This window comes from Hetaerina americana, unplaced genomic scaffold (assembly GCF_022747635.1).
Source record: "Hetaerina americana unplaced genomic scaffold, ioHetAmer1.1.p SCAF_2, whole genome shotgun sequence".
Classification (NCBI taxonomy): domain Eukaryota; kingdom Metazoa; phylum Arthropoda; class Insecta; order Odonata; family Calopterygidae; genus Hetaerina; species Hetaerina americana.
This window is the reverse complement of record NW_027286763.1, coordinates 67123301-67147932: the sequence shown is the minus strand read 5'-3', so window position 1 is coordinate 67147932 and position 24632 is coordinate 67123301. Positions and strand designations below refer to the sequence as shown.

Genomic DNA, 24632 nt, shown 5'->3' with positions numbered 1-24632 from the left:
GTTAAAAATTTGCTGTTGGCTACCTTGCTTAATCATCGAGGTTTGCACCCGCATGAAATAATGGGATAGCTATCGCAAATTCAAAACCAAAACATTGCAGACGAGGTTTACTGTTTATTGTAGCGCTAGTTCATCTCCAACGTGTACACTCTCTTCATTTGTAAATCCTGAGAAATGTCTGCTCCATGGCGAAATGATTTCACAAAAATCATAAAAGGTGTAGAAATCGTGTTTCGTGCTGGCATCCAGTTACAAAACGAATATGCTAAACAAATATGGTTAAATTCAAGCATTAGAAGTTTGAATGAAGAAATGTGTAATTACTCGAACGCTGCGCGAAAGAAAATTCGAGAGGATCCCAAATTAGTTTCGGTAAGTGTTACTCACGTCTTATCTCCTATGCTCTCTTTACTTTGACGATTTCTCTATTAATATCTACCAACATAAATAAAAACTATCATGATCATCATTCTCCTATGCACTAAAACTAAACCAGTATTGCTTATAATTATGTATTACTGACAGAGGAAAACTTCAAAAGCAATTAATGACAGCACAGAAAAGTTGTACGGAGTAGCAGCTGGATTCCAAGAGTTAGCTCGCTATACTTTGGGTAAATAAGACGCGGCCCAATTTTTGGCTTATAATATAAGTATAATATTATGAAGACTGTTTCCTAATAATGCAATATGTATTTCCCTATTTTCTATATAAGAGGGCAACAAAGGAATAATTTCGAAAAATGAAGCATTGCAATCAACAGAGGAAGAGTCAAGTCAAGCCACTGTGCATGCTGACGATGTTAGGGATGATACGAAATTATTGCAACCGAATGCTAAAAATGAAGAGGAGCTTTTCTCCGGAATCGGCAGAGTGAATGAGGAAAGGGTCGAATTGAATCACGCGTTTAAAATGTCTAAACAAGAAACTGGACACACTACAGTCACAGTAGACAAGGGGCCTGAAAACCATGCATCCCCAATCAACAATAGCGGTGACAACGGACAGGTAAGGTATGCAGTTTTTTTGGGTTGTCACTTGTACAGAGAATTGAGAATTTCAGGTATTCGGTAGGTCTACCTCTGAATATATCCCTAACATGGCTTTTGCAGTCAATTTTGAAAGTTGGAATGAAAATTTAAGATATCCTATTACTATATACTAAGTTTTTACATCCTCCTCAGGATTCCTCATCAGTTCATCCGATTAAAGACCCCGATTCATTGAAAACAAAACAACAAGAATTAAGTTCCACTGCTCGCCAGCGACCTGTTCCTGCTAGCCGTTTGGCACGTTTGATTTCCTTTGGAAGCCTTGCAGCTGGCCTTGGGGTGGGCACTGCTGCTGAATTTGCTCGGAGAACCCTTGGTAGTTCTGGCAAAAGTGCTGAATCGTCTTCAGTAAATTCTGGAAAAGTGGTGCCATCTGTGGCAAGTCTTTTCCTCACCCAGGCCAACACTGAAAGAATCGTTGATACCCTTTGCAAAGTTAGAGGTATGATTTTCTGTTGTCATTTTTGTAGCATAAATGATCATTGAGTGGAATGATAGCCTGCTCCATTTGCATATACTCTGCAAGCCATTCCTAGGAAGTGTGGAAAAACATGACTCCACCTTAGGGAATGCACAATTATTGTTGCATAGTACAAAAAGGTCAAGGACTAATGATTAGTCATATAATTCAACCAAGTGACTTGAAAGTAATGTATGTTACAGGTAGAAATACAAGCACTACTGTAGTTAAGTTTCATCAAGTACTCTAAGCATAAAAGACAAGATACTAGTCTTGGTTATAATGCAGAAAAGTTTGTATAAATTATTATTATTGTTTGTATTCTACTGGTTAAGATAAGTTTAGGTTACAATGGTATGAAAATACCTTCTCTCCTAATAAAAAACACCACCTGACATTTGACACTGCAGAAAGTCCCTCTTCAATTCCACATACATCTATCTTCCCTTAATTTCATCAAATCCTATTCCCTCCCCTTCCGTGCTTGCCTAACATTCTACCCTCTATCACAGTCTTCAACATCCTGTTTCCAATGAATATGATTTGCATCCATTTTTTTTGTCTCCGTAAGATTTCTTCCAGCAATCCCCTCTCCTTCCCAACCATATCCAACCCATCCTTGTTTCTATTCCTTTCTATCCATTTCACCTTTTCCGTCCTACTCCATATTCATATTTCAAAAGCCTTCAATCTAGCCAATACCTATCATCATGCTTCAATAATCATGTTTCCACACCATATAAACCATGCTCTATATTAAATTTTTGGCAAGCTGTTTCTTAATCTCCTTACTCAACATCTCTATCATCAATGTCCTCCTCCTTATTAAGGCTTTGTTGCCTAACACAATTCTTCTCCTAATGTCCGTAGTACTTTGACCATTTCTATCCAAAACACTTCCAGAGATACATAAACTCTTCCACAGGCTCTAGTTTTTGCCTTTCTATTTTAATGCTTGACTTAGTCTTTTTCTCTCTGGAATACCACATAATCTTTGGTTTACTTACATTAATGTACTCAGCAGAGTTTGCAACCTCTTGGCTGACTGTTAAACTGAGGTTAGATCATTCGCAATCCTAATTGAGTTTATGAATTCCCCACCAAATTTCATCCCTATTTCCTGTTCTTCCCATGCCTCTTTAGTCATTTTGTCCATATGTAGGTTGGACAGCACAGGTGATAATGGACAATCCTGCCTTGCTCCTCTTCCTAACTTTGTCCATCCGCACTCTCCATCTGCCACTTGCACCTATGCAGTCTGAGATATGTACAGGTTGCGGATAAGTCTCCTATCCCTCCAATATTTTCTAGTACATCCACTAATTTTGCCCAATTTGCTCTTTCAAATACAATGTCTAAATATATGAAACAAACAAATACATCCTGATTGTATTCTATGTTCCTCTCTAATAGCAACCTCAACACTGCCATAGCATCACATTTGTGAGAGGCCCCTCCTGAACCCAAACTGAACATCCCCTTAGTAATAATTCATCCTCCTTTCCATCCTCTTAATGAGCCTGAGTATCACCTTAGCTGCGCGGGAAATTTTGTATTGCTCCTTACTTCTCTCGCACTTCCCTTTTTTTTGGGTTAGGATCTAACACTGATCTAACAAAATCTTACAGCCAAATTACTCCCTCATGTAAGCTATGAATTGGTCCTTAAAAATCTTTCTCCTATATTATCCTAAACTTAAATAATTCCTTAAAAATGTATATCCCCACAGGCTTATCTGATTTCAATTCCTGTTATGCCCTTTCTATCTCACCATTGGGTAAGCCTGGACCTAAGCTATCTTCATCTACATCATGCTCTCTTTCCATGTCTAAGCTTGCTAACCTGATGCCTTTAGCATATATTTATTTATTCATTTACTTAATGACTTCAATGGGACGAGATTGAGACTTAATGGTCCCTTTTTCTACCTAACCCGTAAACATTACACAATCATTAAAGACAATTACAAACACTCAATGTCCTCTATATAATGCTTCCTCTATGTAATCCTCTTAAATGTTCCATGGTTCAAATAATATTTTCCTGACTGATCTTTGCAACAATTTTCTCTGTTGACTTCCAGACTGTGATTAAACCATCCTGTATAGCCCACCAATATCACCCTTTCTCTGTATTTTTTCTATACTCTTTGACTGCATCTTCCGCCGTACTTCTTTTGCCTTACAGGTACCTCAGTTTATTATTGAACTCATTGATCTGTGTTTATATTCTACCATTTGTACTCTCATATATCTTTGCAAACATATTTTCCATAATCCATGGTTTCCTTGTCCTTTCCCTATAGTTTCTTTTGTGGCTTTCAATATTCCTTTTATGATATGTTCCCATTTTTCGTTTGTAGTATCTAGCTCTTGTTTTGCACTTATGATTTTGTCTACAGCCTGGTGATACTCCTTCCTTGTTAATCTGGTGAATGCTTCTTTGTTCCATTTCCTAAACTCTCTTCTGTGTTCCTGAATCTGTCTAACCATAATACAATCTAAATGATAGCTTTTATATAATACCTTTTATGTAATGGGTTCAATCTACGCCATACATTCTTATGAATTATCCCATGGGAACTTCATTGGGAACCATTATTATCACTAAATTCAGTGATATCAGGCTCAACCTTGTGAAATTGCATCACGAGGAATTAGGAAAAAACTTTGTACATTTCACCAAACTTTGGTGAGATACAACTGGTTTCATCACATACTTGTTGCAACCAGTCATGCCATAATTAAGTTTGGTGGAATCTACAAAGTTTTTTTGATTTCTCATTGTGATCCTTCATTGCTCATGGAGCAAAATGACATTTTAAACTGAAAAATTTTACAGTTGCTCTCTTTATTCTTATATTAGCAACCTCTTCCTCTGCGGTATGATGGAATTTCTATGGATCAATAGTAATGTAAAGTTCTATAAAGCATAGAAGTTTTCCCTCTCTTATTTTGAAATGTCAGAGTCCTGTAAGCACAGTGGATGATATTGATCTAATTTCAAGCATATTGCTGGGGTTTAATCATGTAGCAATTCATGAGGGGGTGTTGGAACCATAGCTGCATGCCCCGAGGATAATTGTTCTGTGTCATCAGCCCAGTTCCTGTTGGTGTTTTTGACTTATTCCAGCTGAATTCAGTGTTTCCACAATATCATAAAAAGAACAAGGGTGTTCTGAATTCATTTGGCATTACCTGACTTGAATGAGACAAACTCTCTTTGTGAAATGGAAGAGGTTTGAAGTTGGTTGAAATATCTCCTGATCTCATATTCCTCTATAGGTTTGGTTTTAAAACAAAATATGTTCATTTTTGTCTTAGAACTGCACTTGAACCATTTTCCTGATGATTAACCATCTCATGGAGTGATCAGACTGGACTGATTTGTGGAAATTTGTCAATTTAGGGCCATCCAGCTGAATTTTTACTGCCTAGTGCAAGTACTGTTCCACTAAAATATTAAAAAAATTCCCACTTCTAAGCATAATGGTTGAATTCGTTGCTGGTAAAAAATTTTGTGTTATCTCAGGCAATGACATATTGAAAACCATACACGTCCTAATGGCCTCTCAATTTTCTCTGGTGCAGCTACCTCAGCTGAAAATTGCTGTTTTAATCTTTGTTATTGCAAAAATCTGCTTTTGAGCTTCCAGAAATTATTTGACTATCAGGGTTCATAGAAATTGATGAAAAATGAACATTTGTTAAATGGAAGGTAGCTTTTGTTAATTTTATAACTGCTTGATTTTTAGCTGTTGGCAACTTTTGTTTTGAAAAATATCTTTGCAAAAATATATAAATGTTAATTGCCTCACCTTGTTGCCAATTTGTTATATATTACTTGGCCTTGATATTTTGCTTCATTATTAAGTGCATGCGCAATTGAGGCTGTAATCATATCCATTTCATGTGCATATTCCCCCAGCAGCAATTAAGTTATTTATAAGTCCTGTAAGAAAATATTATTCTTATGATATAGCCTTAATCCTAATTTCATTTTGTCATAATTTGACCATTTTAGCCTCTCTTTGATATCCTAGTTTTTATTCTGATACTATATTGGTCTCACAGAGATGCAATGTCTTTGCAGTTTGTGATAAGAAAGGTTAAACTAGTGAGGAATATAATCATTATTATACAAGTATGTTCTCTCTTGTACTACTTGTAAATTCTTATAAAATTTCCTCAGCATTCTATTAAAAAATCCTAAATTTCTTTTAGCTTGTTCACATATTTTCTAAATGTATTTTCTCATAACATTTACGAGTAATATCTGACTTCTTACTTGCTACTTAGATGCATTTGATACTGTTTACATTGGTGGAGGAACTACTTTTTGTTCTAAATTTCAGCACTTGAGCAGGAAGTTCCCGGCATTTCAATGCATGGAAAGACAGTAGGTGGAGGGGAAAGTGCATTTGGGAGAGGAAGATTGGTGGCAAGGAAAACTTTTCCCTCTTCTTAGGAGGGGAAGGCATGGGATTAAAGCATAGGATTATTATAGTAATCAGCATTACCTTTCACCCACTCATCATTTTCATTGAACAACTTTAGAACAGAATCACCTTGGTAGAAAATGAATTCCTACACACATGTTAGCAAATTTTAAACAAGCTATTAATTTTTGTCAAAGTTAATTTCCAAGTGGTGCACCAATATTGGATTGATTTGAGTTGGATTGTTGAATGTGAATATCCCAGTATTCCAGAGACTGCACCATCAAGAAATAGGCTGAGCATACTATTGACAATGCTCTTGGTATTATTAAAGTAAAAAAATAAATTAGAGATGATCAAAGATACTTCCTTGAGGAACATTTAATGGAATTTTAACTAAAACACCTTGAAATGTTACGAGTTACTTCTTGCATTACCTGTTATTGGCTTCTGTTAATCCAAGTTTTTCTATCCCATGGTCACTCCGCTAGTGACTTATTATAACAATTTTGACAGTTTTATTATATTAAATAGTTTAGAACATGGGAAAATTATTTTCTAAATTGTGGGTGCCTATGCTCACCCAGTCTCAGCAGATACAATATTGACTGTGCAATTTCTGGGTATGTTTCTAATATATCTGTCAAAGCCCTCAGGGGAAGGGACTAGTTCCTTTATTCTTGATAAAAAATGTTCATGCAGTTGGGTGTAATGCATGTACTATAACATTTATATTTTAATTAGTTTTTTGATTTTTAAAAAAGATATTTTTAATGATCTTAAATTTTGAATTCCTTCACTTGCCCAAATATTGCATAAAAATTTTCAGTACCTGTACTTCAAAGTTTACCACTCATGGCAGAATACTGAAAATAATTTTTATAATTTTCCTTGTCGCATATGTCATTAGCCTTCCCTTTATTAATATAAAGTTAAAATAACATACACATAAAAATTAGGATTTTACTAAAGATGTTTTATATAATGTGTAATGTATTTAGGTGCTGCATTGAAGCTTGGGCAGATACTTAGTATACAAGATAGCAATATTGTTAGCCCAGAACTCCAGAAAGCATTTGAACGAGTCCGTCAAGCAGCTGATTTTATGCCTAAATGGCAACTTGAGGTAAGTTCCTGAGGGATGTGTCTGTTAAAAGTTGACAAGGTATGTTGTAGAACATTGGTATTTTATAGTAAGATACGATAGTGCATGAAAGCTGCTGTTAAAGTTATTTCCGTAATTTGAATTATTCTACATTTCCCTTTGGAATTAACATATAAGCAACACTTGCAATACTTCCTGACCCAAAGTATGCATTTTTCAATCCAAATTGTGCTCTTAAATCAGTGTGCATCTTATGGGCCAACTTGGGTCTAATAGCACAAGCCGATTCTCCAGAAAAACGCTCACTAAGAAGAACTTATTTCGCTCATCAGGCAAAGGAAATGATTACCTTTATAAGAAATTTCAATAATATCAATATGTTCAGAGTCATTATTAAGGAACAGTTTTAATGTATCTTTGAAAGTACTTCCTAAAAAAATTTCCAAATGATAAATATCTGTAATGTATCATGTTTAGTTTCCTGTCACTTGTGGTGTTGCTGTGAAACTTAATGTGCACTGGGCTAATGGGCATGTCATTCCTCTGCTTATATATGCATTGTATCTCTTGTGGTAAACTCACAGTCTACAGGCATTCAACCTTGAGTAGTAAGATAGTGTTGTAAGGGTATATAAAATGGTTGCTTTTAATAAAAATTTGATTATGTCAAGATAACAACAGAAACTAAGCATCACATAAAAATTTGAAATGAAAATAACCTCACAGGGTCCTAAGAGAGCAGATGGTTATGCAGTATTATATTTAAATTTGAATTTGTGAATTATACTTTAATGAACAAAGCAGCTGAAAGATGGAAATTGACCTTTGTATTTTTTCATGCTGAACTTATGAAGACTAGAGATGATGCATTTCTGGGCTGCTATGATGAATAAACATTGATATATGTTAAGCTGCTAATTTTTAATGCATACTACAATTTAATTTTCTTAGTATTAAGTCTTATCCTCGAAATACTTTGATTTTTTCTGTCTGATCCTAGTGTTGTTTGTAAATTCTTATCCAAAAAATTACATTGCATCTTATGGACCAGGAAATACAATAATTTTAAAGACAACCATGTTATGATAATAACGTTAATCTGAAGGAATTTTTTAGTTGACTGTAAAAAATATATCCTAAACTCAGTCCACACACATACTGAAATGCACTTTCTGCTCTATAACATATGATTAATGATAATGGAATTGTCTGAGTATTGCTATTCTGTTGTACTGTCATTTATTTTGTTCTATGTCTGTTCTGTGTATGATTTATTTCTTTCTACCTTTTCCTGTTTTAGAAAGTGCTGATGCAAGAACTAGGTTCAGATTGGAGATCAAAGGTTAAAACATTTGACGAGAAGCCATTTGCTGCTGCTTCTATTGGGCAAGTTCATTTGGCTGAGCTTCACGATGGGAGACAAGTGGCGATGAAGATACAATACCCGGGAGTTGCTAAGGGAATAAATAGTGACATAGATAACCTGGTCTCTGTTCTTAAAATATGGAAGATTTTTCCCGATGGTAAATTTGGACATTCTTTATCTGTATTCATATTTAAACCTAGGAAAATGCACACACTGGGAACAAATAGTACATACGAGTATGTATAATAGAAACTTATCTTTGCATTCAAGGGGAGAATAGTAAGATGCGTTATGCAGCATGGTCAATATACGAGGGTCATCCGGAAAGTAGTACCCGTTCGTGCCGCATGAAGTGCTGACGACGCGAGTAGCCGCTGGACGAGGTCAGATAGCTTCAGTGGCTTGTCTGCCTTCTCTGAGCCAAGTTGCGTGACGCTAGCATTGCCTGTGTTGTTTCTGTGATTGTTTACAATGTTTAAAAAAATTGAGAACGCCGCCAGTTGTGAAGTGAGGGCAGTGATTAAATTCCTCAATGCAAGAAACGTTCGCCCATGTGATATTCATCGCCAATTAAAGGAGGTGTATGGAGACAATGTAATGGACGAGTCGTCTGTTCGGCGGTGGTGTCGCAACTTCAACATGGGGAGGGGGAACACACACGACGATGAGCATTCGGGGAGACCGTCTGTCATTACAGACCAACTGGTGAGCTCAGTTGACGAATTCGTGAGGAACGATCGGCGCGTCACAATTGATGACATCTGTGAGCATTTTCCCAATGTTTCTCGAACAATTGTTCATGAAATTGTTAAACACCATCTGCATTATGCAAAAATTTGTGCAAGATGGGTCCCTCGCGTATCTCAATGAGCTGGCGGCGAAGGACTATGCAGCAGGAATACAGAAACTTGTCACACGTTATGACAAATGCCTTAATTTGCTTGGAGATTATGTTGAGAAGTAGTTTAAAGTATCCTCTTTCAAATAAAATTTTTTATGTTTGTTAATATTTACTTTTGTGTCTTTATTTCACGAACGGGTACTACTTTCCGGATGACCCTCGTATATCCATAGTTTTGATTTGGATATTATCACTGTAATATTTTTTTTTAATGTTTACATTTTGATAAAATTGGCCCAATTTAGCATAGAATTTAATCAATTTGAAAGTCTGAGACAGGTAAATTCTCATCCTAGTGTCTGTGGAAAGGCATTATTTCGTAGGGGTATTTGATTATAATAGATCCTGGAGGTGAGTGGTGAAATGAAAATAGGTAATAGTGGGCAATTTTCAAAGTATTCAACTCTTGTTAGACTAAGTTGTCATTTTGTTCTTAATATTAAACCAACTATGTACTGTTAGTAATGGGGTTTTGCTACGTTCAAATCATGATCTGGGTTTTCAATATCACAACCTCCATTTAAGTTTTAATTTTATAGTTAACATATTGGAGTAATTATCTGCAGTAAGAGTAAATATTTTATTTCAGCAATAGTGATTAGCATTGTTTAGATCAAGGGGTGCATTGAAGTTACTTTGCACCACCTATAACATAATATTAGAATGTTAAAATGATGGTAGCTGTCTTAAATTATACAGCCCAGTTTCTTCTAAAAATTAAATTAATAAGTTGGGATGAATGGAGTTGTTCTCAACAGTGCGAATTAGTTTGGGCTCTTTAGTTATTGATTATGAGTGGTATTGACATTGAAATACTGGATGTATTTGCTGATTTATTGGTAAAATTGTGTTATTGCATAATACACTTGAAGCTAAAAGTTGACTATAATGTAGTCTTTTATATTTGCTGTGGTACCTTGAAAAATCAAAATTTACCTGTTTAATCTGCTTCCATGCTATTTTTATTTAAATAATTGTGTACTGGTATGATACTTCTGCCCTATAATGCACAGGGAGAAAATTCAAGTGAAAAACCTAAAAAATAATCATTTGAAGAAATGACTGAAGTTCATGTACCATGCTAGAGATAATCTGCAGAATATTGGTTGAGCTAATAAATAATATCTTATTTTTATAATTATTATCTGATCTCATTCTTTGATATCAGTGTATTTTTAAATAGTGAATTAATAAGGCTTTTCTTATTCTTCAGGAATGTTCATCGACAATATTGTCACAGTGGCTAAAAGAGAGCTTGCTTGGGAGGTGGACTATGAAAGGGAAGCAGAATGCACCAAGAAATTTAAGCAACTAATGGAGCCTTATTCAGAATACATAGTTCCTACAGTGATAGGTGATTGCCATTTTTTTAATCTAATGTTTAGCATGCATGTATGGTTTATGATTGAATGTTTTGGTGTGATGAAGGATGATATTATATTGCATTATAAAACTGCTTATTAGGATGAATGTTCTGTAACGACATAACATCCATGACAAAGCTGGATTTCAGACATAAGGCCTTTGCTATAGCCAGTAAGCATACTACTCCCTGGAATTTGTTAGATTTCTTGACAAGTGGAGTAATTGAAAATTAGTAGTTTTAGGAGTTTTTAGCATGGGAATCCAGTGTTATTTGGCCGAAATCCATTTTTTTGTGAATATTATTGTATATCTCTATTAATTCAGGTAATGGAAGGAAATGTGTGGGTAGAGAATTGAAAATAATGGATAATCAGATAAATATGAGGTCCAAGTGATTACGGCCATACTTTTAATGGCATATGACGTCTAAGTCTTGCATGCATCTCTCAGTGAATTTTGTTTTTTTACCTTAATTTCTTTGATTCAATCATTCATTTCATATATTCTTCTGAAAAATTTCATGCATGTGGTTAACTAAACTGTTAATCGATTAGTTGCAGTTCCCTTGCCTCCTTCTTCTTCCCTTCCTCTGCCTTGCCTGTTCTTGCCTCCCCTGCCTTGCCTGAAATAGTAAGTATCATGGCGGCCAGTAATATCATACGAGCCTGTAGTGGCTGCAATAATTCCTTGAATCTAGGCGAAAAGTTTATTACGTGTAAACTCTGTCCACTTCTTTTTCATTATAAATGCTCCGGCTTAGACGAGATAGCATGCAAAGCGCTAGCAAGCTGCCGGGATATTTTCTGGAGATGTTTTTCATGCCGTACTAACAAGTTCTCGATCGCTAAGATGGCGGCCGACCTAGAAGCTATCAAGCACGACGTAAACAACCTTAAAAGTGATTTCCACATTTTTCGGGCTGCGTCCGCGTATGTCGTTTAAATGTACAACAGTTTCGCCAGCTATCCTGCTGGCGTCCTCAGGTCAAGGATGAAAAAGAAGCTTGTTGTCCCGTCTTATATAGGAAAAATCCGGCGCCAATACCGGGAAATTTCTTGGCCAATCAGGGAACGTCCTCATATTTGCGCGGAGCTTCTTTTTCATCCTTGACCTGAGGACGCCAGCAGGATAGCTGGCGAAACTGTTGTACATTTAAACGACATACGTGGACGCAGCCCGAAAAATGTGGAAATCACCTACTCATCGCCGCGGAAACCTTCGAACGAACCTTAAAAGTGTCCGTGAATTGACTCAGGACAAACAGAAGGAAAACCCTTTGTTCGCAAATGTTGTGAAAGCAGCTGTGGAACCAGTTCAACCAAAAATTCTTACTCCCAAGTACGAGAAGCCAGTCACGCGTCAATCTAAGACTGCGATCTCTAAAGAAAGAGCCCCAGAGCAAATATGTACCGTTTCCGAGAAATGTGATACATTCACTGCTGCCACTTTGAGCAAATCTGCCCAAAGTGCCCGCAATGTCGAATTGTGTGACTCCCCTGAACCTGAATCTGTTATGACTCTTAAACCTCGTCATCCCCTTAATGCATCTGATGATGGATTCATCCCTGCGACCAATAAACGAAGACGCCGTACTCCTCTGGCGATAGGATCGTCGGAGAAGATGTGCTCCCTCGCAGGTATTCCACGACGATCGCATCTTCATGTATGGAATCTCAACTCCAGCACAACTGTGGAAGCTATTCAGGAATATGTTCGAGAGGAAATTCCTGATCTGGATACTTCATTGGTCATGGAAGTTGTCAAGCTCGAAGTGACCCGCGGCAACCATGCCTCCTTCCGCATTTCAGTGAATAGTGAGCTACGGGAAACCCTCATAAAGCCTTCATTTTGGCCCAAATATGTGCACGTCGGAAATTATTCTTTTTGGAAGACACGCCCGACAACATCGACAGGGTAGCGAAGTACCTCAAGGTCCTGCACATTAACATTCAATGTCTTAGTAACAAGTTGCTGGATCTTGAGGTCCTGATGAGTGAATATAAACCTCATGTCCTTTGTATTAATGAACACTGGTTGAAATTAAGTGATTTGAAATTTTTAAATCTACCTGGATATTCCATCGCCGATGTATTTTGCCGTTCAAAGCATAGAAATGGAGGTGTATTGGTTCTAGTTTCACAGTGTGTGCGCCTTTTCCCGACCTGTTTCTCACAGGATTTTCTCAATGAAGAGTTGTCCTTCGAGTCCTGTGTCGTGGGTCTCAGTGTAAATAATGTCACATATCATTTATTATCTATCTATCGTTCTCCCTCGAGTGATTTTAGTGTTTTTCTTAACAAACTTGCTAAACTATTAGAGCTAATTCATGATGCTATACCAAAACCTAATTTAATTATAACTGGGGACTTTAATTGTGATTTCGCAAGTAATTCCAAAGCCAAACAGGAATTCTTAGATATCCTCACCTCTTTCAACATTTGTGTTACTAATACCGAACCCACTAGGGTAAACGGCCTTTCCTCTACTATTATAGATAATATCTTAACAAACATTGATTTGGGAAAAGTAAATACTGAAGTAATCAAATCCCACATATCAGATCACTATCCTCTTCTATGCAAGATTTTAATTTCTTCTCCTAGTCACTGTAAAAAAATATATAAAAGGCAGTTTACAGAGCAAAACTTTATTATCTTCAATTATATGTTGAAGTCCCATGATTGGTCTGATTTATACCAACTCAGATCCTACAATGACTCATTTGAGTATTTTTATTCTTCATATCAATATTACTTTGACATTTGTTTTCCATTGGTCTCCCACAAAACTAGAAACTTGTCCTTAAATACTAGAAACCATTGGGTCACCGATGAAATACGATGCCTCTCGAAAAAAATGAAGGAGTTAGCTATCTCTTATAAAAATAAATGTAACTCGATAGACTGCTTGGAGTATAGAACACTGAAAAAAACGTACCGTCAAAAGTTACAACTGGCTAAAAAAACATTTAACAACTGTAGAATTCTCAATGCCGATAACAAATCTAAAGAAATTTGGAAGATTATAAAGGAAGCTAAGTGTTCTATCAATAATCATCATGATTTCAAATTACAGGACTCCACCGGTAATGTTATTTCTGATTACTCTCAAATGGCATCCAACTTAAATGACTTCTACTTGTCCCACCAGACTACTACAAATACTCCAATTCCTGTTAATTATCCTCTAATCCCAAGCCTGTCTAATTCATTGTACCTGCTTCCTTGTACTGAACTGGAACTGATGAACATCATTAAAAAATTCCCTAACAAAAGTAGTCCTGGTACAGATGGTATCCCAGGGATTGTGATAAAAAAATCAATTAATTCTATCAAGGAACAGATACTCTTCCTAATTAATAAATCCCTACAACTTGGTGTTTTTCCTGATGCCATTAAAATTGCCAAAGTTGTACCACTTTATAAAGGGAAAGGTAGTGAGCAGGATATGAATTCTTACCGTCCAATATCTTTATTAAACCAGATAGGGAAACTATTTGAAAAGGTCTTCCATAATCGACTTACATCATTTCTTGAATCTTTTAATCTCTTGTCTGGCTCACAGAATGGTTTTAGGAAATGCAGATCTACATATACAGCCACCTATCACCTCGTAAACCTAATACTTTCAAATCTTGATAATAGAATTGAAACCTTGGGACTATTCTTCGATTTTTCCAACGCTTTTGACCTAGTTAATCATCAGTTACTCTTGTCCAAATTAGGACACTATGGCATCAGAGGTATCCCTTATAACTGGATCAAATCTTACCTCAGCGCAAGGCACCAACAGGTTATTTTGTTAAAGAACGGTACTAATTTTACTTCTCCTAGTAAAGAAGTTACATTAGGTGTACCCCAAGGCTCAGTCTTGGGCCCTATCCTATTTTTACTTTACATTAATGACTTACCAAAAGTTCTGCAGTCAGTTCCAGGAGCCGAGCCAATTTTATATGCTGATGACACTAACGTAATTGTATCAGCACCATCGTTAAACAACTTGACCTTGACAGCAGCTAGAGTTTCCGAACTTCTTTGTGAATGGTGTTCACAAAATTCTCTGAAACTCAACCCTGACAAGTCTGGACTCATATACTTCTCTAATAAAAATAAAGCCCCTGCTTCATTGGCCATTGACCTAGGGGGAACGTGTGTACCCCAAATTTCTAGATCCAAGTTTTTGGGAGTTGTTATAAATAAAAATGTATCATGGGATGAACACATATGCAATCTTCGTAGCAGGTTAAATTCCATTTGCTTTCTTATTAGAAGTATTAGGAAATTTGAAAGCCTTGATATCTTACTTTCAATTTATTACGGAGAATTTTATTCTTTAATTATCTATAGTATTCTGTTCTGGGGTTCTTCCCCTCATTCTGATTCAATTTTTAAAGCTCAAAAATGTTTAATACGATTAATATGCAATGCTCCCTACAATGCACCTTGTCTTTCCTTCTTCAAAAGGTTAAATATTCTGACTGTTCCATGTATTTACATTTATGTCGTATGCATTTTCGCTAAAAGTAATATATCCAATTATATGACAAATGACAACGTTCATTGCCACCAAACCAGAGCCTGCAGAGACCTGCATCAAACTTATTGCAGGACTTTAAATACATCCCTGGGGCCTAAATCAATGGGCCTCCTTGCACTGAACAGGCTCCCTTACGATTTTAAGTACGTAAAGGATCCAGTCCTGTTCAAAAAGAAATTAATATCATTTTTAGGGAAAGAACAGTTTTATTCTGTAATGGAATTCATGGAGAAAAAATAACCATACTGAATATGGAATATATTTTATGCAAAAAATTATTATTGTGTCATGCTTTTCTGAATTTCATCATTGTTTAACATCTATATGTACATATGACGTGTCCTATACACTTATCTGATGTATCTATTACACTGTGTCAGTGTCTTCTGGGCAAATAAAGATTATTATTATTATTATTATTATTATCCTCATTATTCAGAAAAATCATCAGTGAATTGTCATGTTAATGTATAATATCATCTGTAACAAAATCTATCTCATTTCGATTTCCTTACTCAGGAAAACCTAGAAATTTCTTGAAAGTTTGTCTTAAGATTTTTGTGGCCACCTTGCATCATACTCAGCTGCTTCCTAGAATTGTGCTGCCTAATATGAAGCAGTGCTTGAGAAGATTCACCATAGTGCAACTGTATGCTTATAAGTAATTTGATTAAATTGATGAGCGAGGAAAAACTTTTACATTTGATTGAATGTAATTAGCCACTTGGTTAATATTAGTTCAAAAACTAACATTAGCCTGTTTTGATCATTTTTTTTATATTCATACATTAATTCACGTACTTTTGTTACTAATTTTGATAAACATATTATTGTTTTATTGTAATATATCTGCTCTAGATTTGTTTAAGTAGATGGCATTACAAGCATTTTATTTTTGTGAATTCATTCTATATCGTATTGAATGCTTCTCACATTTAATATGTTTGTTTTTCAGATGAACTTAGCACAAACCAGATATTTACATCAGAATTAATTCATGGGATATCTGTTGATAAATGCATTGAATTAGATCAGTCAACTAGAGAGTATGTATGCCTTCTCATTATGCGTCTATGTCTCAAGGAGTTATTTGCATTTCACTACATGCAAACAGATCCCAATTGGGCCAACTTTTTTTATGACACAGAAAGCAAAAAGGTGAGTTTTTTTTCATATTGTTCAGTTGATTTAAACTTTGATATCTGCTTCAGTGTAGTTATTTACATCCTGTGAAGATTTTTAAAATTCTGTTCATGGTATTTTCTTCCTGGCTACGTGTTTGAGGTTCCATGATTTTGCAATTATTTCATTTTGCAAAAAAGTAAAAATTTGTAAATAAGTGTTCTCACTTACAATAAGCAGTTTATTTTTTCTTTAATTTTAGTTGGCCTTGCTAGACTTTGGGGCCACTAGGTCATATGACAAAGCGTTCATGGACAAATACATTCAAGTAATAAAAGCTGCTGCAGAAGGGGACAGAGTCCGTGTTTTAAGAATCTCACAAGACCTAGGATTTCTAACAGGATATGAGTCCAAGGTAATCATTTTATGTATGTCAAACTAAGGAGCTAGAATCAACCCATATACTAGATCGTATTTGATGGCAATACATGTGAAAAGCTCATGATTGGAATAATGTGACAGTAGATCATAGTAACTATAAAATATTCTAGCACACTAAATAGATTATAATTAGGGAAACCATAACTTACTGAAATTATGCAAATTCTTTATATAAGTATGAATTTGTGTATGCATTTTTATTCTTAATTCCAGGCAATGGAGGCTGCTCATGTTGATGCAGTAATGATCCTGGGAGAAGTATTTGGAACTGGTGGTTTTGATTTTGGCCACCAAGACACTACACGTCGAATCCAGCATCTCATACCCACTATTCTCACCGAAAGACTTTGCCCTCCTCCTGAACAAGCTTACTCTCTTCATCGAAAACTCTCAGGACTATTCCTGTTATTTTCCAAGCTAAAAGTGAAAATTAACTGCAAAGACATTTTTGAAGAAGCTTATAGTGCATACAAATTTGATTAAATATGTAGTAATTGCATTTGGTTTCAAGTTATTTGGAATTTCTATGAGGAGCTGAATTATGGCTGAATTATCTAGGTCAGTTCTAAGTTTTGGAGCATAGATCATGGTCTTTACCATGAAAACACCTCTTGAAAGTTCATTTTTTATTCCAAATCACTTGTCAGTGACCAGATATTTAGTCCATGTAAAAGCCACTTGAATATTCCAAAAGTGCCTTGTACATTGTTTGGTGATTTTGTACATATATTGTGCATAGCTATATTGTGTATTATGAGGTTGTATTTTTAAATGCTATATGTATGTGCATAATTTATATTTTTGAGTAAAGGAGCTTCTTTACCAGAACTAGTTGTTTCTTAATGATTCTGTTGCCATTTAGACCTATGCTTATAATATATGGACATCATTTATTACAAGGAAAAAGTCTTGACGGATCTTTTCTTTGCATATTTACCTACGTACAGTAAATTGTAAATGTTTCAATTACTGATGCAGCTTTTCTTCTAATATCATTCCTGCCCATTTTATCCAAAACACTGCCGACATAATCCACTCTGCTTCACTCCAGCCTATGACCTCATGTATAAATTTAAACTTGTTATGATCACGCTTTCAGATAGTGCAGCTTTATTGTTTCTTGATGTTGGAAATACAATTTACAGTGATTTTTCTTAGCTAACTCCTTCATCATTAAATCCACAATTTTGCCAGTTATGATCATAGCTAGAATTTATTTTCTCCTAAGCACAAAGTGACTTACTAATCCTGCCCTACACAGTCTAAAAGATTATTTGTTTCCCTATTGACTGAAGAGGGAATTCTAATGTCCAGGTACAATAGAAGGATTTTGGTTCAGCAAGGTGATTTTTTTCCTTTGTGTGCCCTTCTTTAAAACTTTAATTGGATCAAAATGTTCGGAGAGAGTTTTTTCAAGCAATATGAGTGTGGTAAAGATTTGTGGAGAGTTAAGCAATCACCCTGTTCTTTTACATTCCAATATGACCTATCCTTGCCAACCTTTTGAAATTACCATTTTCCAATCATTACAGGCTTCTTGGCACAATTTTCTCAATGAATAAAAGTAGAAAAGTCATGAGCATTACTGAGACCATCATTTTTTGGGGGACCGAAATCTGGACAGTTGTAGTCATTATATAAATATGATGAGCATTCGTGCAGTGTCAATGGACTCTTATAAGTTTTGTATTAAGGTTTGAATATTATATATTTTTTCAGAATATTATCATTAAAATTAATAAATCAGGTAAACAAGCAATACAAGAAGTTTAAAGATACTCATTTTAAGGTATTAACGTCCTTTACCTTTGTACCTTCTAAATTAAAATAAATGAACACCTTCAACTAAAAAGGCCTCTCCATTGTTAGTGTAGGGCATTGTAATGCAGTGGGTAGAACACTGGGCTATTGGGTCAAAGGTCTGGGTTTCATTCCAAATTATTCCTCTCAGGTCCTTTAGATTCCTCCAAGCTGCATAATTTTTCTGGTACTAGCTCTTCTAGGGACACCGCAGGTGGCACAGGAAAAGGGAACAGGTCCGTTCCCCTGATGGATGAATTTCACTTGCTGTTAGGCTTAATACTAGGCAAAACTCGCTTATCAAACCAACCTCTGGTTGATTACTGTGGTTCCTTATTGATTTACTCAGAGTAAGAAATTAAGTGTTGTTGTTACATCCCATCTAAAATGCTATGTCATGTGTAAGATTGTTTGGAGTTGTGCAGTTTTTGGAAGGTTAATCGCTATATCATGACTAGCACTGGAAAATTATGACTGCATTTCCTCATTGAAAGAGTGAAAATTTTACTTTTAGTGTTGATTACATGATAAAATCTCAATTTATAGCATCACTTTGGACCCAGTTGGGACAAGATTGCCCTCCTCCAAATTACCATATGATATTCCAAGGAAGTTCATGCTGTAAACCATGATATTAAACCACACCATGCTAAAGACAGTGATTTTTCAGCAGCATGATTCTTTGCAGTAAATACAGTATGAGACAGGTGTTATAATTGCAGAACTTATCATTGAACACCTCTTATACTAGATCATTGATAATTCATCTACGTCATCAATCATCAAATGCTTAAGTTGATACCTTGTCTTAATAATCATGCCTCTCCAATTATTGCTGTATCCTTCAGTAGCATATGATATCAAGACCATCTCATGCTCCATCTTCTGGAAGAGAGCCACTTTGCAAATATCTGTTATATGTTCCACTCTGTTGATGAATGCCTGCAACTATAATTTGCAGCAGTATATTTTCTTTGACATGTCTGATATTTGTACAACACCTCCTTTGGCAAAAATAAATTGATTGATTGATTTGGCATATTTTCTTGGTTTCTTTCTTGCAACCTTTCCTTCAGATATGTTTGTTAGGTATTTATTATGCCTTAGTTCATGTCCTATCAGTTTTTCCCTATTTTATCATATTGCTCTTAGCATCAATATATTTTCTTTGACTTTTTATTACTTTTTCTTTCTACTTAGCCCAGCTTATTTTCATCAGTTTCCTCCAAATCCACATTTTCATCACCTATTACTTGTTTCTTTCTGCTTTCCTGATTGTCCATGTCTCACGCCTTAGTAACAATATACAAGTAAGTATGCCAAACAAACATTTTGATGAACTTTTTTCTGGTCTCTATGCTTACATGGTTATTAATGAATAAGTTCTTGTTGTTTTGAAACGCTTGTTTTACCAAGGCTATTTTCTTCTTCGCTTTGGTTTCACACATTTTTGTAGTCAATAATGCTTGATAGAGTAAATAGTTAAATTTTTCAACCTGATCCAAGGTAATGCTGTTCATTGGTGGAAAAAGGTTTACAGATATTCATGATACAATTAAATAAGTTTATGATGGTCTTTACATCAGCCGCACACCTAAATGAATGGTTTAAGAGATTTAAGAACGATGGCTAGTCGTGGATGGACTGCGTTCTAGAAGTCCCTCAATGTCCTCTGACGACGCTCATGTTTCGCAAGTTCGTGAAATCGCACCCTCCAAATCGTTGTTCGAAAATTCAAGAAATATTAAAAGATTGTGACCAATCGATTGATCCTTGTCATGAAATTCTTAAGGCAGAAATGGAAATGCATCGGGTTGCTTATAAAGTATGTCCCATGACCTCGGACCTTGGATCAGAGAGATGCACAATCACATACGTATCGTTAACGATTTATTTTTGGCCAAAACCGTATACACAACGCTTCCTCTGCGAGTCTATTCACATTACCTAGCTGCAGTAGATTTCATTTTTTTGCAAATTGAAATCCGCTCCGAAAGATCAGCAATTCGATATGAATGAAGACAGAAGAAGAAGGAAAATCGCGGAAGGGCCTACGCGCGATCTCGAAAGAGGCATAGGTCAGCTTCCAGAAGTGACAGCTGCATTGGCAACAGTGCATTAGCGACGGAGGGTTTTACTTCAAAGGAGATGCTTAATTGATTGCAGCAATGTCCGAAAAATGTATTTAATAAGTTCGAGAATTTTTTGAACATACCTTAATTGAATCACTCGAAACGCTATAGTTCAAGAATATATTTAAGTACGAGGAGGTATCGTAAACTTTTAATTATTACAAAGAAATAATAGAGAGATTTGGATAAAATTTATTCTGTATATTAATTGATCATTATATACACTATGCTATAAATTACAGCTATTAATGCTCACTAGTTTTGTTTCAGGAAGCCTTTGATTGAAGTAACCCGCAGTATGGAGAAGAAAGAGGCTCGAAGTGTGATTAAGTTTCTTTATTTGAAAATTGACAGTGCTCGGCAATAACACGATGAAATGATTACTGTTTGTGAAAATGGTAGCCCGTCACATAACACAGTTGAGAGGAGGAAAAGGAATTTCCAAACTGGCCACATGTCCCTCCCAGACGATCAATGACGTAGAAGACCATTCTCACTGACGATGATACCACAGTGAAGAAAGTGGAGGACTTTATCTTATTAGACCGAAGAGCAACCATCCAAATGATCATGAGTGAGACTGATCTCAGGCAGCGTGTGGAAAATTAGTCACAGAGAACTGCACATGTCAGTGTCTGACGCTACTGACTCTAAGAGCGACTCCTTTTCTGAAGCAAATACGGAGAGACTCGTGAAGGGAGATGTTGAATATTTTGGAGCAAGACGAAGAGGATATTTTTGGTCGCTTGGTAGCATGGATGAATATTGGATCCATCAATATGATCCTGAGACTAAAGAAATGAGCATGGAATGGAGGCACAGCGATTTACCTCCCCCAAAGAAGCCTAAGGTGCAGAAATCTGCAGGGAAGGTCATGCTGTCTGTTTTGGGGACTTTCGGGACGTCATCTGAAAAGACTACCTGGAGAAGGGTCAGAATATAATTGGTGCCTATTATTGAACTATTATACTGCTAAACCAATTGCGCAATGCTGCCACAGTGCATAAAAAGATATGGTGCGGAATGATCACCAAAGGCATCCGTCTTCTTGCCGACAATACAACTGTTCGCTCATCTTGAGGTGCGGCTGGGGAATAAATGCGATGTGGCTTTGAAATTTTTCCACATCTGCCACATGTGTGAATTGATTAATTCATGGTTTCTATAGTTTTATCTTTTCATCTAGAAGTTATTTTCATTGATATAGAATTTCAATTCTTGGATATTATTTAGACTATTGGCGGCGCTCATCAATAATAGCGAATGTACCACTGAAAACTAATAAAAATTATAAATTTAATGAAATATTCTGATGTAACTTAAACAAGTATAAGAAGATGCTTCGTACTTCTTCTGTCCTTGCTTTGAAAACAGACGTGTAATAATAAAATGTCAATTTACATATTCTATTTTTTTAAATATATCTTACATTTTCTCAGGATAGGGTAATTCTTTAAGATAGATTGATACAATTCCTTAACTTTAACCATTTTTAATCTAGTTTCCTTCACATCGTTTTATTTTTTGTGATGGCACTCTGGAGGAAAATGTAAAATTCGCTTTTGATTCTTAATTCGCAATCGATTCATTATTTGGTTTAACATATAGTGGTAGAATATGTTTTCTTAAGCCTTTTTTTAGCGTTTTTGAACTATTCGTTATTTTTTAATAAGTAACAGTCGTTACGCCTATGCATATCTAGCATCTAATCAATCACAAATTTTTTTAGTCTGAAAATTACCAACTTCCAATTGCTGTTAGAAGAAGATCGAGTGTACATTTGGGCATAGTTCTCAAACAATCCAACTAATTATCCATACTTTCTACTTAATAATGGCGTAAGACATCCCTCTCACATCAGTCAACCCTAACATTCGTTTTAATTGACGAGGGTGGAGATTATGCTGAAGTGCTAATTAGAATCGGGGTTTTCGGCACCACCCGGAAATTCGACTGCCAGGGCCCTCAGTTAAGTGCAGTACTCAACTCAGTAGACTATGATATCGCAGGCATTGGAAGCGCGTAGAAATAAATCACGCATTTCATGAGATAAGGAACTGACAGAAGTGTATTTGGAAGGAAAAGTATCAAGATAGAGAGGAGGAGGACGACCAAGGGAGAAACAATTAGATGGCATCCACCGAAGGATGGAAGTAGACACATACCTGGAATGGTACTGGCCCAAGGACACTCTTGTACCCACATCGAAGAAAAGCTCTAATGTAAGTTTGAGCACATGGAAATCGTACAAGTGAGCAGTTAAGGAAACTGATTGAAAACACGGTATACATATTTTAGGAAGTCTTTTTGATTAAATACACCAAGTATAAATATTAATTAATAGCCGGAGGAATATATTGGTCACAAGTAGCAGCAGTGAATGCAATAAAGCATCGATGACAGCTACCAGAACACACGCTACGCACTGGCGGCGACAAGTTTATTAGTTAAAGCAGCCCAGTTTTCAATTGATGGTATACAAATTTATTAGTTTTATAGAAATATTATGTAGGGAGAACGTTCGGGAATGATACTGGCCGAAGGACACTCTGAACTCACACCTCGGCCCCGTTGGCACCCACTCCCGAACCCTTATTATTCTTTATACTTCACCCTTACGCTAGAGTGGTGTGAGTCTGAACTCACACCACTCTCGCGTAAGGGTGAAGTATAAAGAATAATAAGGGTTCGGGAGTGGGTGCCAACGGGGCCGAGGGAAAGTCTTCACTTGGGGCTGCACAAAAGAGTCGGCATTGAGGGAGGAGGGGTAGTAGGAGAAGTTTGCCTAAGGCCCAAAGTGAGGAAATGCTTAGCCCCGCACTTGGGTGGGGGAGCGGGGCCTATGTGGAAGTTCTTCTTCTTCGGGCGACGTGAAAAGCCTTGTCCTGCGCATACATTCAACTTTTGGAATGCCGAAATCACATGAAATTTATTGCTCAAGAAAGGCATCCGATGTCGGATTCAGTATTCGCAAAGTCAAAAAATGAATGCATTGTTCACGCAATAATTGTAATGTTTATATTATGTATGCATAGTTAGGTGATATATCTATAGTTCATACAATGTATGCTTAGTGTATATTATACATGTTTTGGCTATATACATAAAGTAGGTGCATAAAGAGTTTTACATTGGATAGTCTCAATGGACTCTCTTTCCGCATTTTTCAGTAATCTCAAGAGTTGAGTAAACTACATTTCGTAAAATCATCTGCGGAAAATCAATAGTTTTTCGCCAATTAATAGAGAATTTTACAGCATAATTAATATGCGAGTCATCAACATGAAACCCATATATTTCCCTTCCGAGGAATGGTGATAGTTAATATACGTCAATATCTGCTATTATTCTGCGCAGGCATAAAAATTGACTGATACGAGAGTGATCGATGACCTACATAAAAGTCTGTAAGCTACAATTACATTTGATCCTTCTGAGTGACAGAGCTAAAATAAAGAAAGGAATTAGGCTAGGATGTGCACTATCATGCAATACCTTTAGCGCCTACACGGGGAAATCAATACATAGAGTAAATAAATTCCTGGAAAGATAGTTTGTATTCAAGAAAGAATCACCATGTTGCGTTCTGCCGACGACAAAGATTTTTTGACGGAAAGAGAAAGTGAACTGAGGAAGACACCCTTAATTGGAGAGGAGGTGATGTGGTGACAGAGCAGCAGACTACACAATTATAAAACAGGAGAATAAAAAGGAGAGGAAGGACGAAGAAAAATTTGTCATTTGGTAATCAGAATTAGCAAAATAGGACAGAAGAAGCAAGAAGGGAATAAATATTGAAATAGTCCTGGGAAAGTAGATGCGTAACCATTATAAATCTAATAAAAGCAAATTTATATATTCTAAGACAAGAGAAGATTGGAAATGTGGTGGCACCAGAGCCAATCGAATGACTA

The 24632-nt window shown here is 36.1% G+C and overlaps 1 protein-coding gene across 1 annotated transcript; it reads left to right on the top strand.

Annotated features, from left to right (window-relative positions):
* Positions 1-72: 72 nt before the first annotated feature.
* Coq8 (ubiquinone biosynthesis protein COQ8, mitochondrial) lies at positions 73-17614 on the top strand. The gene is made up of 10 exons (XM_071584706.1): positions 73-372; positions 526-613; positions 716-1008; positions 1185-1494; positions 6952-7076; positions 8356-8578; positions 10536-10676; positions 16179-16381; positions 16608-16760; positions 17000-17614. Exons 1-10 carry the CDS (start codon positions 175-177, stop codon positions 17267-17269), a joined length of 2004 nt encoding a protein of 667 aa, XP_071440807.1. The 5' UTR covers positions 73-174; the 3' UTR covers positions 17270-17614.
* Positions 17615-24632: the final 7018 nt, after the last annotated feature.